At 68.2% G+C, this 20,701-nt stretch overlaps 3 protein-coding genes and 1 non-coding gene across 6 annotated transcripts; 1 reads left to right on the plus strand and 3 right to left on the minus strand.

Moving 5' to 3' along the window:
* Positions 1–451: 451 nt before the first annotated feature.
* On the minus strand, positions 452–11,701 carry MYO1G (myosin IG). The gene is made up of 22 exons (XM_045827618.1): positions 11,534–11,701; positions 9,978–10,186; positions 9,757–9,850; positions 8,971–9,136; positions 8,717–8,770; positions 8,254–8,349; positions 8,000–8,119; positions 7,653–7,862; positions 7,412–7,557; positions 6,977–7,091; positions 6,697–6,867; positions 6,457–6,527; positions 5,900–5,974; positions 5,644–5,776; positions 5,255–5,421; positions 4,750–4,957; positions 3,091–3,314; positions 2,539–2,683; positions 1,818–1,922; positions 1,571–1,684; positions 859–1,013; positions 452–749 (listed from the first exon to the last, which is right to left on the minus strand). The coding sequence occupies exons 1-22, from the start codon at positions 11,626–11,628 to the stop codon at positions 593–595; spliced, it is 3,030 nt and encodes a 1,009-aa protein (XP_045683574.1). The 5' UTR covers positions 11,629–11,701; the 3' UTR covers positions 452–592.
* A 2,568-nt stretch (positions 11,702–14,269) lies between these two features.
* On the minus strand, positions 14,270–20,545 carry LOC123811477 (collagen alpha-2(I) chain-like). Of its 3 annotated transcripts, none has more exons than XR_006784395.1 (4): positions 19,457–20,540; positions 19,073–19,152; positions 15,332–15,430; positions 14,270–14,583 (listed from the first exon to the last, which is right to left on the minus strand). XR_006784395.1 is itself a non-coding variant. In XM_045827620.1 (3 exons), the coding sequence occupies exons 1-3, from the start codon at positions 19,606–19,608 to the stop codon at positions 14,394–14,396; spliced, it is 441 nt and encodes a 146-aa protein (XP_045683576.1). In that variant the 5' UTR covers positions 19,609–20,545; the 3' UTR covers positions 14,270–14,393. The 3 variants fall into 3 exon arrangements, 1 of the variants encoding a protein (XP_045683576.1); XR_006784394.1 differs by having other exon boundaries at positions 19,073–19,260; positions 19,457–20,201; XM_045827620.1 differs by lacking the exon at positions 19,073–19,152 and having other exon boundaries at positions 19,457–20,545.
* On the plus strand, positions 15,438–18,405 carry TSSK1B (testis specific serine kinase 1B). Its single transcript, XM_045827619.1, has one exon. It carries the CDS (start codon positions 16,962–16,964, stop codon positions 18,075–18,077), a length of 1,116 nt encoding a protein of 371 aa, XP_045683575.1. The 5' UTR covers positions 15,438–16,961; the 3' UTR covers positions 18,078–18,405.
* On the minus strand, positions 18,800–18,931 carry LOC123812274. Its single transcript, XR_006784554.1, has one exon. It is a non-coding gene; the product is annotated as a small nucleolar RNA SNORA9 (small nucleolar RNA).
* Positions 20,546–20,701: the final 156 nt, after the last annotated feature.

Raw genomic sequence — 20,701 nt, forward strand, 5'->3', positions numbered from 1 at the left:
TGGCCTTCCTCTGCTGACTCCCTGGAAAGCCCAGGCCCAGGCCAGGCTCCTGGACTCGGGGAGGCCCTGCTTGCTCCCCTCAGTGGAGGTGCTCCCAGGGTCTGGGACGGCATGCACCCCAGACGGCTGGCGGGCCTGCTCTGTGCCCCCAGTGGGTGCTGGGCCTGCCAGCTTCCCTGGGACCCGGTAGGAGCAGGTCTGGGAGCCGTGCAGGGGAGATGGGACAGGACAGCCTGGAACCCACACGGGGGTGTCAGCCTGGGGCACAAAGGGCACGGCCTCCTCTCAGACCACTGGCTCCACGTCCGGGGTCCCTGGGCGCAGGCCCCACCAGACAGGGTCTCTGGGCCTCCCCCTCTGGTTCACGTGACCCCGCAGGGTCAGCAGAGGTCGCTGGGGTGACGCTGCCAAGCCAGCGGGGACGTCCACCCACAGACACAGCCCACGCGGCTCCATGCGTACCGTACGCGGCAGGCACGGCACCCTTTATTGCCCAGTGTGTGGGGGGTTCTAGAGGGGCGGGCCTGGGTGGAGGAGCTGTCCCTGCTGTGCGGCCAGAGGCCTCGCTGCCGGACAGGCAGGGCAGGCCGGCTCAGCTGCTCGGCCACAGGAGGGTGAAGGCGCCTCGGCTGCAGCGGAAGTCGGGCTCGGGCTGCCCCGGCGTGGCCTCCACAGACGCAAAGCGCCGCATGCCGCGCTGGGTCACGGGGATGCAGTCGGACACCCGGACCTCCAGGGGGCGGCGCTCCCTGGAGTGGATGGGAGAGAGGTCAGCTGCGGACCCGCACTGGGGGGGGGGGGGGTGGAAAAGGCAGGCGGGCAGTGGGGCAAGCAGGCAGCCCCCCCACCCCCGCTCACCCCTGGCAGTGGGCCGCCAGCACGCCCACCAGCTCCCCCACACGGTTGTCCAGCGGCGGCTGCGAGCGGTGCAGACACACCACCAGGTCGTCCTGGCCCTTCGCGTGCAGCACCACCAGCTGGTCCCGCCCGCTGGTCACGCTCAGCCCGGTCACCTGCAGGGCGGCCGGGGTCAGGTGGCGGCAGGCCCTCCTCTGAACCCTGCACCCCCAGGACCCAACCTCCGGGGCCCCCGCCTGCGGCTCCACCATCCGTTTCCCTGGTGGCTCTCGAGTCCCTGACCGCACTGGTGGCGCTGAGCTGATCTCTCAGCTCTCTGTCCGTCGCCTCTAAGCAGCCACACCGGTCAGGGCTCTGGACCTGGCGTCCCCCACCCGCGGACAGTCACAGGCCCCTGGCCTGCTTGGGGCCAGTCCTTGCCCTGTGGGAACAGGAGCTGCGGACCCAGGGGCCGGGGAGCCACAGAACCAGGTGCTGAGCGGGGTCCACGAGGTTCTGGTGGGAGACCCCCAGCCAGGCACCGGTGTGGGGAGAGGGCTGACCTGGGGGCCGAAGAGTAGAGTGGGGGGAGCATGGGAGCTGTGCCCGCAGGAAGCCACCCAGGTTGTTGGGGGGTCATCCGGAGCTGGGACTGTTCTAGAAAGTTCCAGCCAACCCAGGCAGGTGGGGGAGGAGGGGCCCACGGACGCCCCGCCCCATCCCCACGGCTCACCGCGTCCAGGGGCACCGCTCGCATCACCCGGTACTGCCGGCTGGGATCCAGCTTGTACAGGTGCCGGTCCGTGAGCAGGAGCGCGCGGTCCCGGCGCCGGCTGAAGCGGTTCACCTGCAGGGGGCGCCAGAGGTCACCCGCCACCCGGGCCCCCTCCCACCCCACCCCCGGTTTTCCCCGCCTGGGTTGCAGCTGACCCTGTCCGCCCCGCTGCGAGACCCCAGGGGGCGGCCCCGCCCCCGCTCACCTTGCGGACGTGGCTGGAGAACAGGACGGCCGCGAAGCCGTCCTTGTCCCGCAGAGTCCTCAGGCACTGAGCGAACAGGCTGCAGGCGGCGGGGTTGTCGGCGGCCTGGGCACAGACGGGGCGGGGGGGCTACGTGGGACGGGGTCTCGGGGTCGCGCGTGCGGCAGCGACTCGGGGTGAACGACGCGGCCACCCCTCATCGGGAGACCGAGTCAGGCCCTGCGTGCGCCGCCTCCGCCGCACCCAGCCCCCCACCCCACGCGTCCCACAGACCCTGCAGCCTAAGGTGCAGGGCGGCACGTCTCTGCCCACCGGCCCTGCCCCTCGGCCCGACCTGGACGCACGCCCGCCAGGAAGGCAGCAGCTGGCAAGGTCCAGGCCCCTCCCTGCGGCGCCCACCGGGGCAAACCCCAGGCCCCCAGCCTTCATCTCTGCAGGCCCACCCAGGGGCTGTGCCTGAGGACGGGGTGGGGTGGGGGGGTTGGACTGTAATTCAGAGTGGGGGCGCTGGCCTTAGAAGGGCGGCAGGAGGGGGAGCAGGTTGGAGGCACAGGGCTCTGTAAAGCCCAGGCCAGCCGGTTCTGGGTGAAACCCCTTCAACTCCAGGGGCAGCGGGGCAGGGCCCAGAGGACAGGACAGACGGACACCCACGCCCAGGGGGAGGACACCGCCCGGCCTCGGGCTAGAAGCCCTTCCCGGGTCCCCAGTGCCCCCAACTCACAGAGGACAGGTAGTCTCGCAGCCAGGCCCGCCGGCAGCCCCAGTCCGGCCGCAGCTCCTGCAGGGCCCCCATGGCGGCCACCTTGGCCTTGATCTGGGCCATGTCTGACGGGGGGATGTTCTTCACCAGCTGCCGGGCCCGCCACCTGGGGAGGGGCCGGTGCTCAGGGGGTCCCGGTGCATCCCTCCCCTCCCCCACCCCTGGTCCCGCTTCTCATGCCCCCTCCCCTGTGGGAGGGGGCCGAGCCCTTCAGCCCTGCACTGGCCACCCTGCTGTCCCACCCACCCCTCCTGCTGGGCTGTGGAGCCGGGCTCATTCCCAGCCCCCACCTGCCGTCCTCCCCTTGCTGCCCTGGGGCGAGGAGCCCGAGTCTCCGTCCCCTCCAACGCCCAGAACGGTGTGGGACGGCGGGGGGCGGGGCCGCCGGGCCCCCCTGGTCTCCCCACGCTGCCAGCGGTGGCCTGGGGGCCCGACGGGCGAGCGGGGAGCCCAGGTGCCCGGCCGGCCCGGCGGGGGCGGGAAACGCGAGGGGCCGCGTGCGAGGGGCGGTACCTGCAGAAGAGCGCGAGGCAGGTGTCCTGGAAGGGCTGCAGCACGGCCGGCGGCGGCGGCCAGACCAGGTCCCGGCCGTAGAGCGGGGGCTGCCGCGCGGCCTGGAACTGCCGGTGCATCTCCGCCAGGTGGGCGCGCACCTTGTGCCTCCGGAACCAGCGCATGATGGTGTAGACCGCCCGCAGGCGCCGGCAGCGCCACCGGGCCAGCGTGCCCCGCCAGGCCTGCGCCGGGTCAGGGCAACAGACCGGTCAGAGTGACGGACAGCTCAGGCCCCGCCCAGCTCCCCTCCCGCGGGGGCTCAGATGCTTGGAGAACTCCCTGGTCTCTTCTGCTCCACCCACTGCCGCGGGGAGCACCTGCCTGTGCCTCCTGCCTGCCACCTCCAAAGGGCTGCTCAGCCGTCCCAGGCCTTTGGGCTGAGACCCACACAGCGAAGGACCCCCAGGAAGAAAGCATGTGACGAGGGGGACAGGGGCAGTGACGGCCCATTCCCCACCTGTGGGGGGCAGCTGCCAACTGTCCACCTGGAGCCCGACCTGGTCCAGACCTCACCTCCCACTCCCAGGGGACCCCCTAGACGGAGGGGCACCCTAAGAATACAACCGTCAAAACCCAGACCACGAACCGACCAGAGAGGCTGGCAGGCAGCCTAGTGGGCCCACAGATTAAGTCAGACTTAAACAGCACGGAGAGGGCCGCCACTGCCCGGACCCCGGCTGGGACAGGCAGGTGACCGGGGACGCTGACAGGCAAGCACATGTCAGGGGTGGTGACAGCCGGGCGCCCGCGTGTGTCCCTGCTGATGGGACTCTGTGTTTCCACAGGATGTAACAGGTGACCCTGGGTCGCTTGTGGAAATCTGAGGTGGCCGTGTGCTGGCCGCTCAGACACGCGCGTCAGATCAGCGTTGGAGCCCTGCGGAGGCCGCGTGGCCGGGGAGGGGAATGCCTTTGTGCCAAGGGTGTCCCTGCCGGAGTGTCCAGGGTGGCGTCGGTTTGAGTGGCCCAGGAGAACTAGAGCTCTGCGCCCGTAGGGGCGTCTGTCTGCGTGCGGGTGTGGCAGGGACAGGGTGGGGCGCGGGGCCGAGCCATCCAGGCGAGTGGCAGCCAGCGCGAAAATCTGTCAGCTTTTCTGCGTGTTCGAAACGTTCCAGTGAAAGGCCGTGCGGAGGGGCGGGGAAAGCCACCGTCCTCTGGAAAACACGCCGATCGTGCGTGGGACGACTTGCTTCGACATAACGGGGGCCGGGGACCGGGGCGCAGGTGCCCGTGCAAAGCCGCAGTGTCCCGAGGTGACGCAGCGGACGCCGGGCAGGGGTGTGGGAATTTAGTTCCCCTGACGCACACTGCCCTCCGGGTCTGAACTCTCCCAGAATAAACAGAGGAAAGGAAGGAAAACACAGAGGGAGGGAGGGAGGGAGGGATGGCACCCGAGTCCACCTGGGCCTGAAGCTGGCGGCCACGGGGCTGAGGCGACCGGAACCAGACCCACACGTTTTACTTAAGTCGCCTTCCGTCGTGGGCTGTCTCCTAGGAGCAAGCCCGGCACCCTGCGACCCTGCGACCCTGGGGACCCCGGGGAGCGTGCCTGCGCGCCCGGGTGCAGGCCCCGCCCCCGCCCCGTACGCCCCGCCCCCACACCGCGTGGTGGCCGCACCTTCTGCAGCAGCAGCACGATGATGGGGATGAGACGTGCGCGGCTCTGCTCCAACGTGACCAGCGTCCGCGGTGAGCGAATGAAGACCTTGCTGTGGCCGAAGGCCACGTCCTCCTGCAGCCCGTGCTGCTCCAGGAGGGCGCTCACGGCCGCCCGGTCCGAGCCCAGCAGGTGGTTGGGCCACGTGTACTCACAGGTCATCTTGTACCTATCGCCGCATGTCAGGGCAGTGGGTGCCAGGCCCTGGGGCCGGGAGGCCGACCCACCCGCGCCCTCCCCTCCCCGGCGCGGCCCCTCACACCTTAGCCCCGCCCACGTCCCACCAAATTGCGCCTGCCTGGCCCTGTCCCGCCAGGGTCTCGAGGGCCCTTGCGACTTTAGCGCCCGGGTGTGTCGGGTCTGAGAAGCTGCTTTCCCAAGCCCCTGCCTGCCCCTCGCCCCAGACTCCCCGGACTCCCCACGGTACACGGCGCACAGGAACAGGAACGGGCAGGGGCGGCTGTACCTGAGCAGGAACCGAGGGTAGGGCTGGCGGGAAGCGAAGCCGGCCCGGCGCACCCTCACGTTCTCCAGCAGGCCCAGGTACGCCACCTGGTGGCGGCAGTGGCCCTCGTCCAGCCGCGCAGCCACCTTGTCCTCGTTGGGCTTGATGCAGCGCACGTAGAAGGGCTCCTGGGAGCAGCGGGCAGAGGACGCTTGGGGGTCTGCTCGCAGCCCGGCCCCGTGGCGTCCCGACCTGAGCACGAGGGGGCCCTCCGCGCTGGCAGAGGTGCACAGCAGACAGGAAAACACAGCCCCTCCCCACGATGCACAGAGGCCGCTGGGGGCCGGGAGTGATGCTCAGGCACGAGGGACCTGGAAGGATCCGGGGTGGGGCCGGGGCCTGGCTGGTACCTTGGAGGCCAAGTTCTCTACCAGGGCCACCATGGAGTTCTTGAAGAGCGTGCCGGCTGTCAGGGGGCGCTTGGTCACTTCTGTGATGTCCTGCTGCCCGTCCGGCCACATGGCCTGCAGGGTGGGGTCCGAGCTGTGGACACAGGCCCCATGCTCAGACGCCCTTCGGGGGAGGCAGCCCCCACCAGCTTGGCTGTCTGGCAGGAGCCAGACTCCAGTGTCTGTGGGCCCGGCCGCCCGAGCCCTGGCCGCTCACCTGTTGTACAGCAGCCGCTTGAAGTCCTGGAAGAGGGCGTCTCTGTTCTTGTCGATGAAGCCCAGGACAGAGTACCTGTGGGGGCCGGCTGGGCGTGAGGACTCGGGGTGTCCTGCCCTCGGGGTCCCCAGCTTCTCCGACGCAGCCAGGGCTGAGAACCACTCTTAAAAGCCCTTTTGCACAGTCAGCAGGAATAACTTGGAGGTTGCCAAGGACTTGTTTTAAAGTGTTTTCAAGTCTGACCGAGAACTCTGACGTTCAAAAGAACAAAAGAGTGCCCTGGCTGGCGTAGCTCAGTGGATTGAGCGCAGGCTGCGAACCAAAGTGTCACAGGTTCGATTCCCAGTCAGGGCACATGCCTGGGCTGCAGGCCACAACCCCCAGCAACCGCACACTGATGTTTCTCTCTCTCTTTCTCCCTCCCTTCCCTCTCTAAAAATAAATAAATAAAATCTTTAAAAAAAAGGAAAAAAGCAAAAATAAAAGCTCTCTGGCAAGGGGCATGTTCTCAGGGTCTGGAAAAGAGCGGGCAGAAGGCAGGAGCGAAGATGCCTTACGTGACATCCCCCGCATAGTGCTTGATCCGGAAGTCCCGGCCGAACTCCATGGTCTTGTCCGTGGGGCAGAGCTGGCGGGAGGAGGGGAGAGCCAGGGTCAGGGCCCAGAAGCGGGCGGGCAGACCCGCGGAGGAGGCCGGGCCGCCACTGCAGTGCGGCCGAGGCCCGAGGTGTGGTGCCCGTCGGGTGCTCGCCCGCACGGGTCGGCCTGAGGGCGGGGTGGCCGCGGGGCGGGGGCACCTGGCGGCTGGTGTAGTGTGGGTGGTGGCGGTGGTGCGTGTCCAGCGTCTGCAGGAAGATGCGGTCTGTGATGGGGCCCGCGGTGCTGCAGGCCTCGTCCAGCACGGCCAGGATGCCCCGGTGCGGCCGCTCCACCAGGTCCACGATGGTGGCGTTGTTGAAGTACTCCACCTGAGGCAGAGCGAGCGGGCGGCTCCTGAGCCCCGCCAGCCTCGGCCCGGGCCCCATGCCGCCTCCCCGGCAGGGCCCGTGGCACAGGGGGCGGGCGGGCGGCACTCACGCTCTGCCAGGCGATGCCCTCCCGCTGGTACTCCTCCTGCTCCTGCTTCAGGATGAGCTGGATGAAGAGCTGCTGCAGCTTCTCGTTGCAGTAGTTGATGCAGAACTGCTCGAAGCTGGAGCGAGGGCCGGCCCCGTCATGCCGCCGCCCGGAGAGCTTCCACTCCAGGTGGCAGCCGTGCCCCAGAAGCCCGCCTGAGGCTGGCCTGTGGAGCCCCCTCCCTCACCCCCGGCCCCTGCCTCCAGCCACAGGCGGGCTCACAGTGAGGGGCAGTGAGCTCAGGACTTGACCTCCCTGGGCACCATGGGACAGGTGGCGGCACTGCTTGGACATGCCCCTGGGGCAGGGAACCCTCCACGTCAGGTACCGGACACCCCGCTCCCCAGCCAGCTGAGCCCTCCTTAGAGGCTGGGGGTCAGAGCCGGGCCGCCCCACCTGTTGACGGGGAACACTTCGAAGCCGTAGATGTCCAGCACGCCGATGACCGTGTCCTTGCCATCCCTCCGGGGGTCCCGGTCCCGGGCTTCCATGACACTGTTGATCCGGTTCACCACCCACTCAAACAGCCGCTGGTACACTGCCTGGGGAGAGCCCAGGCTGCTCTGGCTGCCTCTGGCCTCGCTTCCTCCAGGAAGGCCTCCTGGGTTCCACCCCATACAGCCGGTTCCCAGAGTACCTTGGCACATGCGTCCCGGGCATAGCTGGCCTCAGCCGCGGTATGGCCCTTCTCAATGACTTCCCTGCCTCCGGAGGCCACAGTCCGCGCCAGGAGGCAGCGCAGCACCAGCCCCCGTGGCGTGGCCGTCAACTCAGCCACGTGGTCCACCAGCACCTCCTCAGCCACAGCCAGGTGCCCTTCCTCCATCTCCACGAACTCGATGTTTCCCTGGTGATGGGGGAACCAGGAGGATTCAGGCTCCATGTCCCCCACGAGCCTGCATGCCTTTGCCGAGGCACAAGGAAGGGATGGCGAGGACACAGCCGGGGACTCGGGAGTGGCCCCGGCCCTGCAGCCAGGCTCACCAGGTGCAGGATGGCGGCCAGGATCCGGTGCACGGAGTCCACCTCCTCTGAGCTGAAGCCGATCACCCTCATGGCCTCGGTCACCGCCTGGTGGGGACCCCTTTCGTCGTTGTCTGGGGCCTAGGGGAGAAGGGGCTCAGCACCCTGGCGTGTGCTCAAACGCTGCACCTCCCACCACCATGGCCCCCGATTCCCTGCACCGAATGCCCATGGGATCCAGGTCCCGGCAGACCCGCCGGGGAGCCCGCACTCACGCTGAGCCCTGCGCCCTGGCGGGTGAAGTTGTACAGGGCAGGGTTTCTCTGCAGGTGCAGCCTCTGCAGCTCGCTGTCCTCGCAGCCCTGTAGCACCTGCAGGACACGGGCCCGGGTCAGGCCCCGCCCACAAAGGCAGGACGCAGACGCATGCGCCCCTCAGCCCTGGTGGGCCCCGCCCACCGAGGGAGCTCTGCGTTGGGGGTGGGCAGGTGGACACTGCAGGAGGGCAGGGAGAACCCACTTTGGTGGTCCGACGTGGTGCAGACATGGAATGAGCTCTGAGAACTCACTTCCAAGTCCAGGGGGAAGGCACGTCTGGGTCAGACAAGGCGCAGACACAGCTGTGTCCGGGGGAACTCGCCCCAGGGGGTGGGGCGGGTGGGGGGGAGCAGGAAGTGGGCTGTGGGCAGGGTGCACGGAAGGGCTATCTGGTCTGCCCCACCTGCCTACCTGGGCTCACCTGATAGAAGGCGTGGAAGTTCCTTTCCCCCACGTGCTGCTTGAGGACCCGAGACTGAGGAGAGAGGGGCAGCTGGACCCACGGTTGGGTGGAGGGGAGCCCCCCAGGACAGGCCCCAGAGCCCCAGGCAGGGCAGGAAGCGGGGTGGCTGGCCTGGCCACAGAGGAAGCCTACCCTCTGAACCCGGGACATCACAGAGGGCGCCTCCAGGCCCCCAGGGCCCAGGCCGGGTGGGCCGGGCCTTCGGGACGCACCTTCTCCAGCAGGTAGCTGTGGATGTGCCCGCCCACGGGGTCTCCTTTGAAGTCGAAGTTGATGTCCATGTACTTGCCGAAGCGGCTGGAGTTGTGGTTGCGGTTGGTGCGGGCGTTGCCGAAGGCCTCCAGCACGCAGGTGGACTTGAGCAGCACGTCCTTGACCCTGCGGGGGCGTGGGGCGGGACCGCGATGCAAAGACCTCGAGCGGGGGGCTGCGCCCCGGCCCAGCGCCCTGTCTGCGCCACGCCCCGCGCCGCCCCTCTGGGCGGCGGGAGGGCCTTCGCCCTGAGACGCCGGGAGAGCATCTCCCAGGCTTCGCCAGGTCTTCCCTCAGCCTGCGGCGAGGACCTGGGTCTGGACACTCCGCCAGCGGCCTCCGGCTGCAGGCGGAGCAGCTGCTGCCCACTGGCCACGTGTGCTCAGCAGCGGCTGTCCCCCGGCCCCGGCCCCCGGCCCCCGGCCCCCGGCCCGCCCGCAGGAAGGGCAGGTTCCGGCACAGGAAGCCCCTCCCCCGAAGCTGGCGAGCCGCGGGACCGCCCTGACTTCCGGTTTCCGGCCGGAGCCCTGACACCTGGCTGACGTCGTGGGCCTGCCTGGCCGGGCGGCTGGCCAGCTTGGCCGCTCCTGCCCGGGGTCCCGAGAGGGCCCCGGGCCATGCGTGGGCCTCGCCTCCCCTCACCGCGGTGGAGGGGTCCTGGGCGAGGACCCTGGGGCCCTCCCGACAGACGGCCGGACCCCGAGGCCCAGCGGCCTCCCCCGCTGCCCAGCCCCGCCCGGCCTCACCTCTCCACCTCGGCCCGCTGGCTGGGGTTGGTGACGGCGGCGATGTACTGCATGATGTGCTTGCTGGCCTCCGTCTTCCCCGCGCCGCTCTCGCCTGCCGGACGGGGGGCGGGCAGAGTGAGCGGCTTCTGCCCCCCATCGGTGCCCTGGGCCCGCCCCCCGGGGGGCTCCCGCCACCTCCCGTCGCTCACGGATGGAGGTGCCGGGGCCCAGGGGGGTACCTGAGATGACGATGCAGGTGTCCCTGGACCTGCGTTTCATGGCCCCGTAGGCGGCGTTGGCCACGGCGTACAGGTGGGGCGGCCGCTCGTAGAGCTCGCGGCCCTGGTACCTGGCGATGGCCTCGGGCCCATAGAGGGGCAGCTCCTGGTACGGGTTCACGGACACCAGCACCTCCCCGATGTAGGTGTAGATGCGGCCCTTCTCGAACCTGCCAAGGGCAGGGCCAGCCCTCAGCCCTCGGGACCCACGCTGGGCCTGGGGGTGGTGGGCCCTTGCGGGGGCCTGGGCCCTGGCCCACCCTGGGGCTGGGCTCCGAGACAGGAGGGCGTGGCCTCGAGTCTTCCCGGACCCACCCCCACCCCAGCGGAGTGTTGGGGTCCACACTGCCCTCCATGGGGTCCTAACACACAGGAATTGTGACCCTCCCTGCCCCGCCGCGTTTTATGAAGCGACCTACTGGTCCAAGGCCACACAGGGTGAGCCCTCCTGGGCCAGAAGACAGGTCGAGGGCGGGGCCGAAGGAGGTTAGGAGGCCCGGGGAGGGGCCTGGGCTGCTTCCTTTCTCAAGGTCTGGGTGGCGCCCCAGTGGCATGGGGGGACCCCGCCCAGCCCCACCCAGACGTCGGGGCCTGGGAGTGGTACCTGGGCAGGACCCTGGGGCTGCAGCCGCTGCCACCCTCCCCCAGCACATCCTGACTTCCCAGCCCTTCCTTCAGGACCCCGTAAGCCCTGGGGGCTGGAATCCCGGGAGCACCGGTGGGCTGCTCTCCGGGGTGTCTGGGCCCTGCCCTGCCCTCGGCGCCAATTGGGGTTCCTCTTCCTTAGCTGCCTCTGACGTGGGGGTCCCCTGGCTACACTCCCTCACCCCCCCCCCACCTGCTGGGAGACACGTTGCCATGTGCCAGCTGAGTGGCCCTGGGCTCAGCGCCCTGTGTCAGGACGGAGCTGGTGATGCTGCCTCCTGATCGGTTTGTATGAATGGGCTGCAGTCCTGCTCAGCTCAGTGCCCCGCGCGGAGCAGCTCATTCCCGCCCCCCAATGCCCACACCTGTGCCCAGCAGGGTGCCTTCAGCTCCCCTGGCTGCCCAGGGGCGAGGCCAGCTCCTGGCAGCAACCCGTGTCCCGGCGCCGCCTGACCCGGGTCCCTCCCTGCCCTCTGCCCTCCTCTGAGGGAAGCTCGCCCTGCCCCTCTGAGACAGGGGGCAGCCCCCCGGTCTGGGTGCCGGTCTGGGTGCGGAGGAGCAGCCCGTGTGCCCCCAGAGGCTTGCTCAGCTTGCCCAGGGCTCAGCAGGGCCCCATGAGGGTGATGGGGCATCCGCCTGGTCTGGGTGCTGGTCTGGGTGCCCAGCAGTGGGGTGAAAGGCACTGGCTGTGTGGGAGGTGGGGTCTGGGGAGTCAGCTCCAGCACCGGCCATCTGCCCTGGCCCAAGGGGACGGTCCTGCCTGCCTCGCCAAGTGCCCCTGAGGTGACCCCGAGATAGTGGTCTGGGGGGCTGTGTGGGGCTCCCTTCCCCCACGGGGGGTCTGGGAGAAGGGAGCCAGGGCCCAGGCCCACCTGAGCTTCAGGTTCTCCATGAAGTCCTCCATGGTCACTTGGTCCAAAAGCACAAAGTCCGCTTTGCCGCACTCAGGGCCCTCCTCGTCCTCCATCCTGCCGGCGGGGAGCACCCAGACCAGGTCGCCGCCCGCCCGCCCGCCCGCACGACCTTCCTGTGCAGAGTGAGCCCGGAGCAGGCCCGGCCCTCCGCCCTCTGCCCGCCCCGCGCCTCCTCTGAGAGTGGTAAAGTAGGAAGTGGGTTCTGGCCCCGGGGAGGGGCTGCCCCTCCTTCCCCAGGGGCTCTGACCCCCGCTTCCTGGGCGGGCTGCCTAACGGTGCTCTGGAGGTTCCCCGGGGCCCTCGGCAAGCCGGACCCTCTCATCTCGGGCCTGCCCCGGCCCCCAACGGCAGTGGCCACGGTCCCCAGCCCTGCCGCACAGGGTCACCTGCAGGACCTCAGCATGTGGGGATGGCCCACGCCCTGGCGTTTGGGGCAGGGGCAGGGGCTGAGGCCGCCCTTGGAGTGCAGAGACCACGCCAGGAGGGGACTGGCAGCACTGACCATGGGTACCCGGGGTAGGGACTCATCTGCCTCCGGGTGCTTCCCAGAAGGTCCCTTCTTGCGCGAGGGCCGCCCACCTGCCTGTTCGGCGGCTGGGACAGGGAGCAGCACGAGGGGCCTCCCGTGCTGAGGGCCCTGCCGACCAGGCGGCAGTTAGGAGCCGCTCAGTTCTGCCCCCGAACAGCACCCCCCGCCCGGCACAGGACGGCGCGTTCCCCGAAGTCGCGTCGTCACCCACGTGCCGCCTGCGGGACTCGGAGTCAGGAGGCGAGTTCATCTGATGATTGCCTTTCAGTCAACCTGCTTTCCTTTCTATCGAGATTTTACTTATTTCAGGAAGACGGGAAGGAAGGGAGGGAGGGAGAGGGAGAGAAACATCCACGTGGGAGACAGCGGTTGCCTCTCACAGGCTCCCAGCCGGGGACCTGGCCCGCAACCCAGGTGTGCGCCCCAACCGGGAAGCCGACTGTGAGCTTTCGGTCCACCGGCCGGCACTCAGTCCACTGCGGCGCCGCACCAGCCGGGGCCCAACTGACTTTTTAAAGCTCTGAAACAATTGTTTGATATGCAAGGCCCCCCCCCCCAAACACAGATTTAATGAAATCGCAAAGTGCTCATTGCAGTGCGGGATAAAACCAGCCCCGCCCTGGGCGCTCAGCACAGAACCCCACCCGTCGGGACAGGGCTTCGCGCCGCCCTGCGGGTCCCCGTGGGCAGACCGGGGCCGACCTCAACCTCCCGACCTCTGCACAGTCCTCGGCCTGCGGCCTGGGCTGGTGTTTTTGGAGGGCTTTCCAAACCAGCGCGGGGGAGAACTGGGGGAGTCCGGGGCCCGCCAGCGGCGGGGTTTCACTTCCCCAAACTCCCGGGCCCCGGGCTTGCGTCAAAAGGAGCGCAGTGGCCGGCCCAGTGACACTTCGGGGTCACCGAAGCCCGAACCGAGCAACATTTTCCTATGTCACGAAGTAGTTTCTCTTTCTTTCCGTAGCCCTCAGCTGAGGGCATGGTTTTACTGATTGGGGGGAGGGGCGGAAAAACATCGCTGGGAGAGAAGCGTCGGTTGCCCCCCGCGTGTGCCTGGGCTGGGGACTGAACCTCAGACCTTCCTTGGTGCGCAGAGCGACACTCCCACTGAACCACCCAGCCAGGGCGTGAGAGGTTTCTGGGGGGGGGGTATTTTCTTCCACGTAAAAAACGTCCCAACCGCTCTCAGGTGGGGACTCAGCTCTCGGCTTCTGGCTTCGGGAGCCGCCGCGGCCGCAACCTTGAGCTGAGCCGCGCTCTGCTGCACCCCCCATTCTGACAGCCCGCCGGGTCCCCACCCACCCAGGCGCCATCCCGAGTCCCTTCCCTTCCCGGCCCACGCAGGCCAAGCCCGGCCTCATCAGCAGCCTCCCCAGGGGGCTTGTCCGCAGGGCCTGCCAGCTGGGGTGGGCCAGCGGCGTCCCCGTCTCATCTGGACCAGTTTCACGTCCCGAGGTGCCTCCCCGGTCCAGCCCCTCGCCGACCCCTCGCCCTGCGCGGCACGCCCGCCTTGTTCCTCGGCTCCCACACAGCGGGGCTGGACTCCATCCCCCCCTCTCCGGGCCGGCACGCTGCAGACCCCGGCTCCAGCCTGTCCTCCGAAGGCCCAGCGGAGCCGCGCCCAGGCCACCTCGCTGTCCCTGGCTGCTGGATGGGTCAGCAGGGTCCGACCCTTGGTTCCAAGGCGAGGCTTTCAGCCTGGGCCTTGGGGTGTGGCTGTTGTGACTGGGGTGCCCTTCCCATCACTCGGCACGAGCAAGCTGAATGTTGCTTGTCAGCCCGGCCCAGCTGGCTGCTGACCCTGTGGGGCCCGGGAGCTGGCCTGTGCGCCCACAGCGCTGGGCGGTGACCAAGCGCTGCTCAAATGGATGTCAGGCAGGTGCCTCCTTCTCACTGGGCTGTCAGCTCACACTGGGGTCCCGGTGGGGACGCAGAACCCCGTCAAGCCCCCAGGATGTCCAGGTGAACCTGCTGCACTCAGGCCTTGCCCCCTCCCCGGGCGTGGTTCACAAAGGGGACGGGAGGCACCGGCTCCAGCTGGGCCCCAACCCCAGCAAGCAGGGCAGGCCTTTCTCCTCTTCGTGCTGAGCGTGCTGAGCACACTGTGCGAGGGAGAGGGGGAGAGAGAGAGAGAAAGCGCGCGAGAGAGAGCGAGCCTGGACCCAATCACACATCGAGTCTCTTTATTAAACGCCCCTTGTTTCTCATCCAGGAAACGCTGGAGGGGCCCGGGTCCTTGTTCTGGCAGCAGGCGGAAGAAGCAGCGTCCGCTCACGGCTCAGAGAGGGTCAGTCAGACGCCAGGCCCTGAGCCCCCCAGACCCCAGCCCAGTGCCGGCAACCCCAGACTCCCTGCAGAAGGCGAGCCGGCCAGGACCGGAACCCGCTCAGAGAGGCGGGGGCAAAGGCCCGGGCCCCAGTCCCGCCGCAGCCTCCCTGGCGCTCCAGCACGGCGAGCCTCCACCTCCGGGCGTCCGCGGCACCTGCAGAGACGAGAGGTGGAGAACCGTGAGAACGCGCAGGTGTGAGCACATGGCCGGGGCCGTCATGCGAAGGCCGGTCACCGGAGGGGCAACAACGAACTCGACCGGGTTCCCACTCCCGACCCGAATGGGGGCCTCTGTGGCAGCCACCGTTCCGGCCCACACCACCGACCCGAAGACCCCCGGGGAAGGGTGCCCCTCTGCTCCCAAACCCCAAAGGCCGTCAGCCCCCTGACTTATAACATGGAGAAGTCAGAACAGTGGGTGGTTCTGAACTTCCTGGACAGGCGCTCCTGTCCTGAACAGCCCCCACCCCAGAGCCCTGGACCAGCCTGGTGGCCACCAAAGGGGACACCTCTCAGGTCTCTTCTAGCCCCGACATCCTGGCGTTTAGGGGCAGGGACACACAGCAGTCTGCTGCAGGGAGGTGCCCCTCGGCACCTGGGAGGGGTCTGCCCCCGCCCCCAGCCTGCAGGTGACAAGGCAGCTCCCCCAGCCTCACAGGTGCTGGGAGGAAGCGCCAGAGTCCCCACCCAGACAGAGAGCTGGCGAGTCACAGCAGCAGCAGTCAGAGCACCAGCCCCGATTCCCCCGGGCGCCAGGCGGGGCCACACTGGCTCCCAGCTCTGCAGGGATGGGCTTCCACTGCCCCCACCCCCCCCCGGTGTCCTGAACAACCCAGAACAGATAGTCTGGGCCAAAGGCAGCCAGTGCCTTGCTCCCAGAACCACAGAAACGCAAGACTCACGGAAAAGAAGTGTCTCCTGAGGGTGGCTGTGTGAAGGCCGGCGTGTTCAGCGCCTGGGCTTGGACACAGGAGGGGCCTGGGTCTGCTGGAGGCCTCGACCTGCACGGGGGAAGGAAGGTGTGGCGTGAGCCTGCACCCCAAGGGGCCCAGGCCTCTGCTGCCCCGCCATGGCCACGCCGGCCCAACCGACCGCACCCACAGCCCCAACAATAGCGAGGACACAGGGCCTTCCCTCCCGCCAACCCACCTGGCTCCCCTGGGTGAACCTGGACACCAAACTCTGACCCTCCCACCGGCACTGGGTGGACCTAACACACCCTATGGCACTTCTCCAGATTTCCACCCGGTGAATGTGCCGAGTTCTCCGAGCTGCACGTGTGGTCACGGTGTAGGGACAGAGTACAGGAGCAGGAAGGTGCTGCTGGCCACTTTGGGCTGCAGCCACGTGAACGCAGAGATGCCCTGCCTCCCACCCACGAAGCTGACCAATGAACACCAAGGGGTGGTGCACACCCACTCCAGTGCGCAAGGGGCGCCCACTCTCTGGGCCGGACGTGGCCGAGACCAAAACCAAGGCTCCTGCTCCTCAGGGTGCTGCACAAGCAGGTGCCAGACGGAGGAGCCCTCACAGCGGCGGGTTCCACTGCTGGCCCTCCACGCGGGATCCAGGTCCAGCCTCTGGGGCCCAGCCCCAGCTCCGCCCCAGGAGTCCAGCTGAGGCTCCGGTCCCGGCAGACCCCTGGGGCAACACACAGCAGGAGCAGAAATCCCCGCCACTCGCGCCCCGTGCAGACTCGCTGTCAGCGAAGCTGACCGAGGCTCGGACGAGAGAGCAGCACAGGGGGTGAGGTGTCTGGCCAGACCATACGGGAGGGGCCGGGCCCTGGCTCCCCAAAGGCAGTGACCAGGGGCCTGGAGCCTGCCCACCCTGACCCCTCCACCCTCCTCCGCCTCGGTCCCCGGACCAGAGGACCACACCCCTGGCCAGAGCTCCCAGGACGGAAGGGAGAGATGGCTAGGGACACTTCTCCCCAGCTCCTTGCCTGGGGCGGTCACTGCCTCTCTTGAAGCTGCCCTCTCTGCCTCTACACAGCCCTTCTCCCAAGAGTGTGACCACCATCAGGGCTCCCCACACTCGGCTCCCACCTTTGTGAGTGATGCCCTGACCAGACCCCCAGGCCCCCCGCCTGGGGCATGCCGTTTCCGGCAGGGACGGGACTGACACAAGGGTCTGTCTGCCCTGGCTCCCCGCTCGACAGAAGTCCCGGCTCTGGGTTTGGAGGCCTGGACAGATCATGTGTCCCCACTGCCCCCACATACCTCAGGTCCCAGCCGAGTGCAAGGCCACTGTCTGAAGGCCTTCGGCCAGCCCCAGCCCACCGGCTGGCTTTCCAGGTTCCGAGTCCAAACGCTCAAGCCAGAACCTCACCCCCCAGGGCACTCCCCCTCTGTGACGTCACCCACTGGAGTCACCCTGGAGACGACGGCAAACGTTCCGACCCCGAGGAGGCGGGACAGCGGGCCCAGCCAGCCCCGAGGACTCTGTCCGCAGCGTGGGCGAGGACCCGCCGGCCCATGCCTCACGGGTGCGTGGAGGGCAGCCTCAGAGGCGCTGGGGGCTCCGGGCACCATGGACGACGCTGCCGTCCTCAAGCGGCGAGGCTACATCATGGGGATAAACCTGGGAGAGGGCTCATACGCCAAAGTCAAATCCGCGTACTCCGAGCGCCTGAAGTTCAATGTGGCGGTCAAGATCATTGACCGCAAGAAAGCCCCTCCGGACTTCCTGGAGAAGTTCCTTCCCCGGGAAATAGAGATTCTGATTGTGCTAAACCACCACTCCATCATCAAGACCTACGAGATCTTCGAGACCTCCGAGGGCAAGGTCTACATCGTCATGGAGCTCGGGGTCCAGGGCGACCTCCTCGAGTTCATCAAAACCCACGGAGCCCTGCAGGAAGACGACGCCCGCAAGAAGTTCCGCCAGCTCTCCCTGGCCGTCAAGTACTGCCACGACCTGGACATCGTCCACCGAGACCTCAAGTGCGAGAACCTGCTCTTGGACAAGGACTTCAACATCAAGCTGTCCGACTTCGGCTTCTCCAAGCGCTGCCTGCGGGACGACAGCGGCCGGCTGACCCTGAGCAAGACCTTCTGCGGGTCGGCGGCCTACGCAGCCCCCGAGGTGCTGCAGGGCATCCCCTACCAGCCCAAGGTCTATGACATCTGGAGCCTGGGCGTGATCCTCTACATCATGGTCTGCGGCTCCATGCCCTACGACGACTCCAACATCAAGAAGATGCTGCGCGTGCAGAAGGAGCACCGCGTCAACTTCCCGCGCTCCAAGCGCCTGACCGACGAGTGCAAGGACCTCATCTACCGCATGCTCCAGCCGGACGTCGCCCGGCGGCTGCGCATCGACGAGGTCCTCGGCCACTGCTGGGTGCAGCCCGGGGCCCGGGGCCAGTCCTCTGCGGCCATCAGCAAGGAGGCGGGGAGCTCCCGGGGCGCGGAGCCCTTGCAGACCCCCGAACCCGGCCCCGACAAGAAGTTGGCCACCAAGCTGGAGCCACGGGAGGAGGCGCAGCCCGAGGTGAGGCCGGAGTCCAAGTCCAAGGAGGAGATGCTACCAGCGCAGGCGTCGAGGCCGCTGGAGGCCACCAGCGCCACCCTCGCAGGCCAGCAGCGGAGCAGGGAGACAGTGGAAGGGGGCTCCGGGCAGCCCCCCAACACGCACGCCGAGTGAGCCTCTCTCAGGGCTCAGGGCCGAGCAGGAGACGAGGCGGCGCTCAGGGCCCCGAGCCCGAGCTCCAGGAAAGCCCCGGGACGCAGCAGCGAAGGAAGACAGTCCCAGATGAGCCACTATTTTTGTCAGTCCCTCTTCCCTCCCTTAGAACGCGGCTAAAGCAGCAATAAATCACTATATTAGTGCACGTGCTGGGTGAAGCACGACTAAGCTTCGCACAACACGGCTCAGCCCATGCCACCGTCCCCCCTCCCCAGTCCCCGGGCTCTGCCTTCGATCAGCCCGCAGAGGGCTCACCCGCCCCAGCCCGGCAGCAGGACCAGCCTGCGGCTCCTGGACCCTCGTTCCTCGGGGCAGGGTTCCGTGCCCCTCCCTGCTCTCCACTCTTCATTCCCCATCACTGCTCTGCCTCCACCCGCCCACCCCCACCTTCAACTCTCTGTAAGGCTGTTTCAGGGTACGGTCATATAAAACTCACAGGGAGCCTGGGCCAGAGCAAACCCCCAGAAAGCCCCAACAACCTCAGCACAGACATGACCGTCCTGGTCTTGCACCCCGATCCAGTGCCCTCTGCCCCATGTCGCTCGCTGCTGAGCACCCGACCCGTGGGTACTGGTGCTGAAAATCTGAGTGCAAACGTTCAACCGTGTGTGGCCAGTGGCTGCCGTGGGGCCGTGCAGATCCACACGGGGCCCACACGTCAGATTCTGAAGAGAGCAGGCGACTGTCCGAAATTTCTATAACCTGGCCCCGGAGGCGGCAGGGCCAGGCCTCAAACCGTTTCGGAATGTTCTCGCAAGCACTGTAGGAATGCACAGGGTCACTCCAGACCCAAGCACGCTGGAGGCTTGCAGCCCGCGGCCCCCCGCGCCCCCTCCCCGCCCGCAGTTTATAGTGAGCCACCGAGGGCTTCTTCCAGGAGCCCGGGGAGCGGCAGGCTCATCAGGCCCCCGAGTCCCCCTCTGCCATTCCAGCGCAGGGCTTCCCGAACTTACCGGTCCCAGGGGTTACCCGTGCCGGGGCGTCACTGCACAAAACATCCTTTCTCCCACGTTCTTCTACCCGTCAGCGCACTCTGCGGGATTCCGGGCAGGTCACAGAAGTAGGTTCGGGGATTGCTACGGCGGGGGCACAGCGGGCCCGCTGCTGGGGGGCCGCACTCCAAGCGCAAGTCGCGGGACGGCTGCGGAGGAGGCGCGCGCTGAGGTCCCGCCTGCCTCCCAGCGCCTGCTTCACGCCCTCGGGGAAGCCGCCGCCGGGACCCCATGCCCAGCGCGTCCCCCACCCTCCCGGGCCGCACGTGTCCTCGGAGCCCAGCTGGCCACCCCTGCAGGCCAGCGCACCCGCGGCGCCCCGCCGCGAGGGCCCACGACTCTTACCCAGCCTTAGCAGATGGCGGGCCCCGCCTGGGATCCTCGATGGCCTCGGATGAAGCCGACGCCCGGGAGGGTCCCGCCGAAACCAGACCTCGTCGACCCCGTCCGCCATGACTGCCGCCACATACGCCACACGCGCCGTGCGCCTGCGTCATCACGCAGCCCTCCCGAGGCCGCCGGCGGCGTCACGCGGCCCGCGCCCCGCTGCCGCGCGCCGCCGGGGGAGGTGACAGGTGACGTCAGGGGGTCTCTGGGCGCGGCCTGGAGGGCGGCTGCCGCGCGCCTCGGAGGTCCCGGTGGGGACGGAGTTCAAGGCTAGTGCTCGGTGCGGCCAGGCGCGCCGCGAGCCTGCCAACCCGGTCGTGGACGGGGCCCCGGGCGGCGAGAAAGCGGGCTCTGTGAGCAACGAAGCCAGGGGCGGCCTCGCGAAGGAAAGATGTGGGGCGGCCCTCTTCCAAGTAACGGGAGGACCCCTTTGCTTTCAGAATTCCCGTCTCTGCCCTTTTCAAGCGAAATCGCTAAATACTTCCCAAGGACTCGGGCGCCCTCGCTCTGACCACCTCCCCGAGTCCTGGGAAGGCAAGGGCCGGCCTGGCACCTGACTCCAAATCGCACGACCTCCCGGCCGGCACCTTCTGCAGGCGGAGGAGGAGTGCGCAAGGGCCCAGCTCCATCCCGCAGAGCAGGAAACGGGAGAATGCGGGGCCGAGAGCAGGACCCTGGCAGCTGGCACAGCATCCCTCACTGAAAACACAGTCGAGACAGACATCGGTCTGCCGGGTGTCGGTTTACACTCTCTGCGCTGCAGGGTTCCTGCCGGCATCTGGGTGTAGTCGGCAAGAGCGCGGGCCTGCTGCCGCCGACTCCAGTTTGCATTGCGCTTTCGGGCAAACCGCCCGGCTCTAGCTGACGCTAAGCGTACACGTTTTACCCTGTTTCATTCGGATAGGGTCTGGACGTGTGAGCGTGCAGCCTCGGGAGCTTCCCGGGTGTAACTTGAAACTGTCCGCCAGCGTGGGGGACCACCCCGGGTTGGCAGATGGCAGGTTTATCTAACAAGAGAATGAAACCAAGTTCTCACCTTCCTGTTACGACCGCCCTTCCAGCTGCCCCCGCCCCTCATCCTCTGAGGCCCCGCCCCTCCCCAGACCCGCTCGCTTCTTCCTGTTAGCCCCTCCCACTCGCCCCGCCCTTCCCGCAGGCCCCGCCCCATGGCCCCCACCCAGCGTTCCCCGACGGCCTGAGCTC

The sequence above is a fragment of the Phyllostomus hastatus genome, unplaced genomic scaffold (genome assembly GCF_019186645.2).
Source record: "Phyllostomus hastatus isolate PE091 unplaced genomic scaffold, TTU_PhHast_1.1 phas_scaffold_78, whole genome shotgun sequence".
In the NCBI taxonomy this organism is placed as follows: domain Eukaryota; kingdom Metazoa; phylum Chordata; class Mammalia; order Chiroptera; family Phyllostomidae; genus Phyllostomus; species Phyllostomus hastatus.

Coding starts and splice junctions, on each gene's coding strand:
- TSSK1B (XM_045827619.1), top strand. CDS start 16,962: ATGGACGACGCTGCCGTCCTCAAGCGGCGAGGCTACATCATGGGGATA.
- LOC123811477 (XM_045827620.1), bottom strand. CDS start 19,608: ATGACGCAGGCGCACGGCGCGTGTGGCGTATGTGGCGGCAGTCATGGC. Junction 15,431..19,456: donor CCGCCATCTGCTAAGGCTGG/GTAAGAGTCGTG, acceptor TCCCCCGTGCAG/GTCGAGGCCTCCAGCAGACC. Junction 14,584..15,331: donor TCAGGAGACACTTCTTTTCC/GTGAGTCTTGCG, acceptor TCGTCTCTGCAG/GTGCCGCGGACGCCCGGAGG.
- MYO1G (XM_045827618.1), bottom strand. CDS start 11,628: ATGGAGGACGAGGAGGGCCCTGAGTGCGGCAAAGCGGACTTTGTGCTT. Junction 8,120..8,253: donor GCCAGGGCGCAGGGCTCAGC/GTGAGTGCGGGC, acceptor CTTCTCCCCTAG/GCCCCAGACAACGACGAAAG. Junction 6,868..6,976: donor AGGGCATCGCCTGGCAGAGC/GTGAGTGCCGCC, acceptor GCTCTGCCTCAG/GTGGAGTACTTCAACAACGC.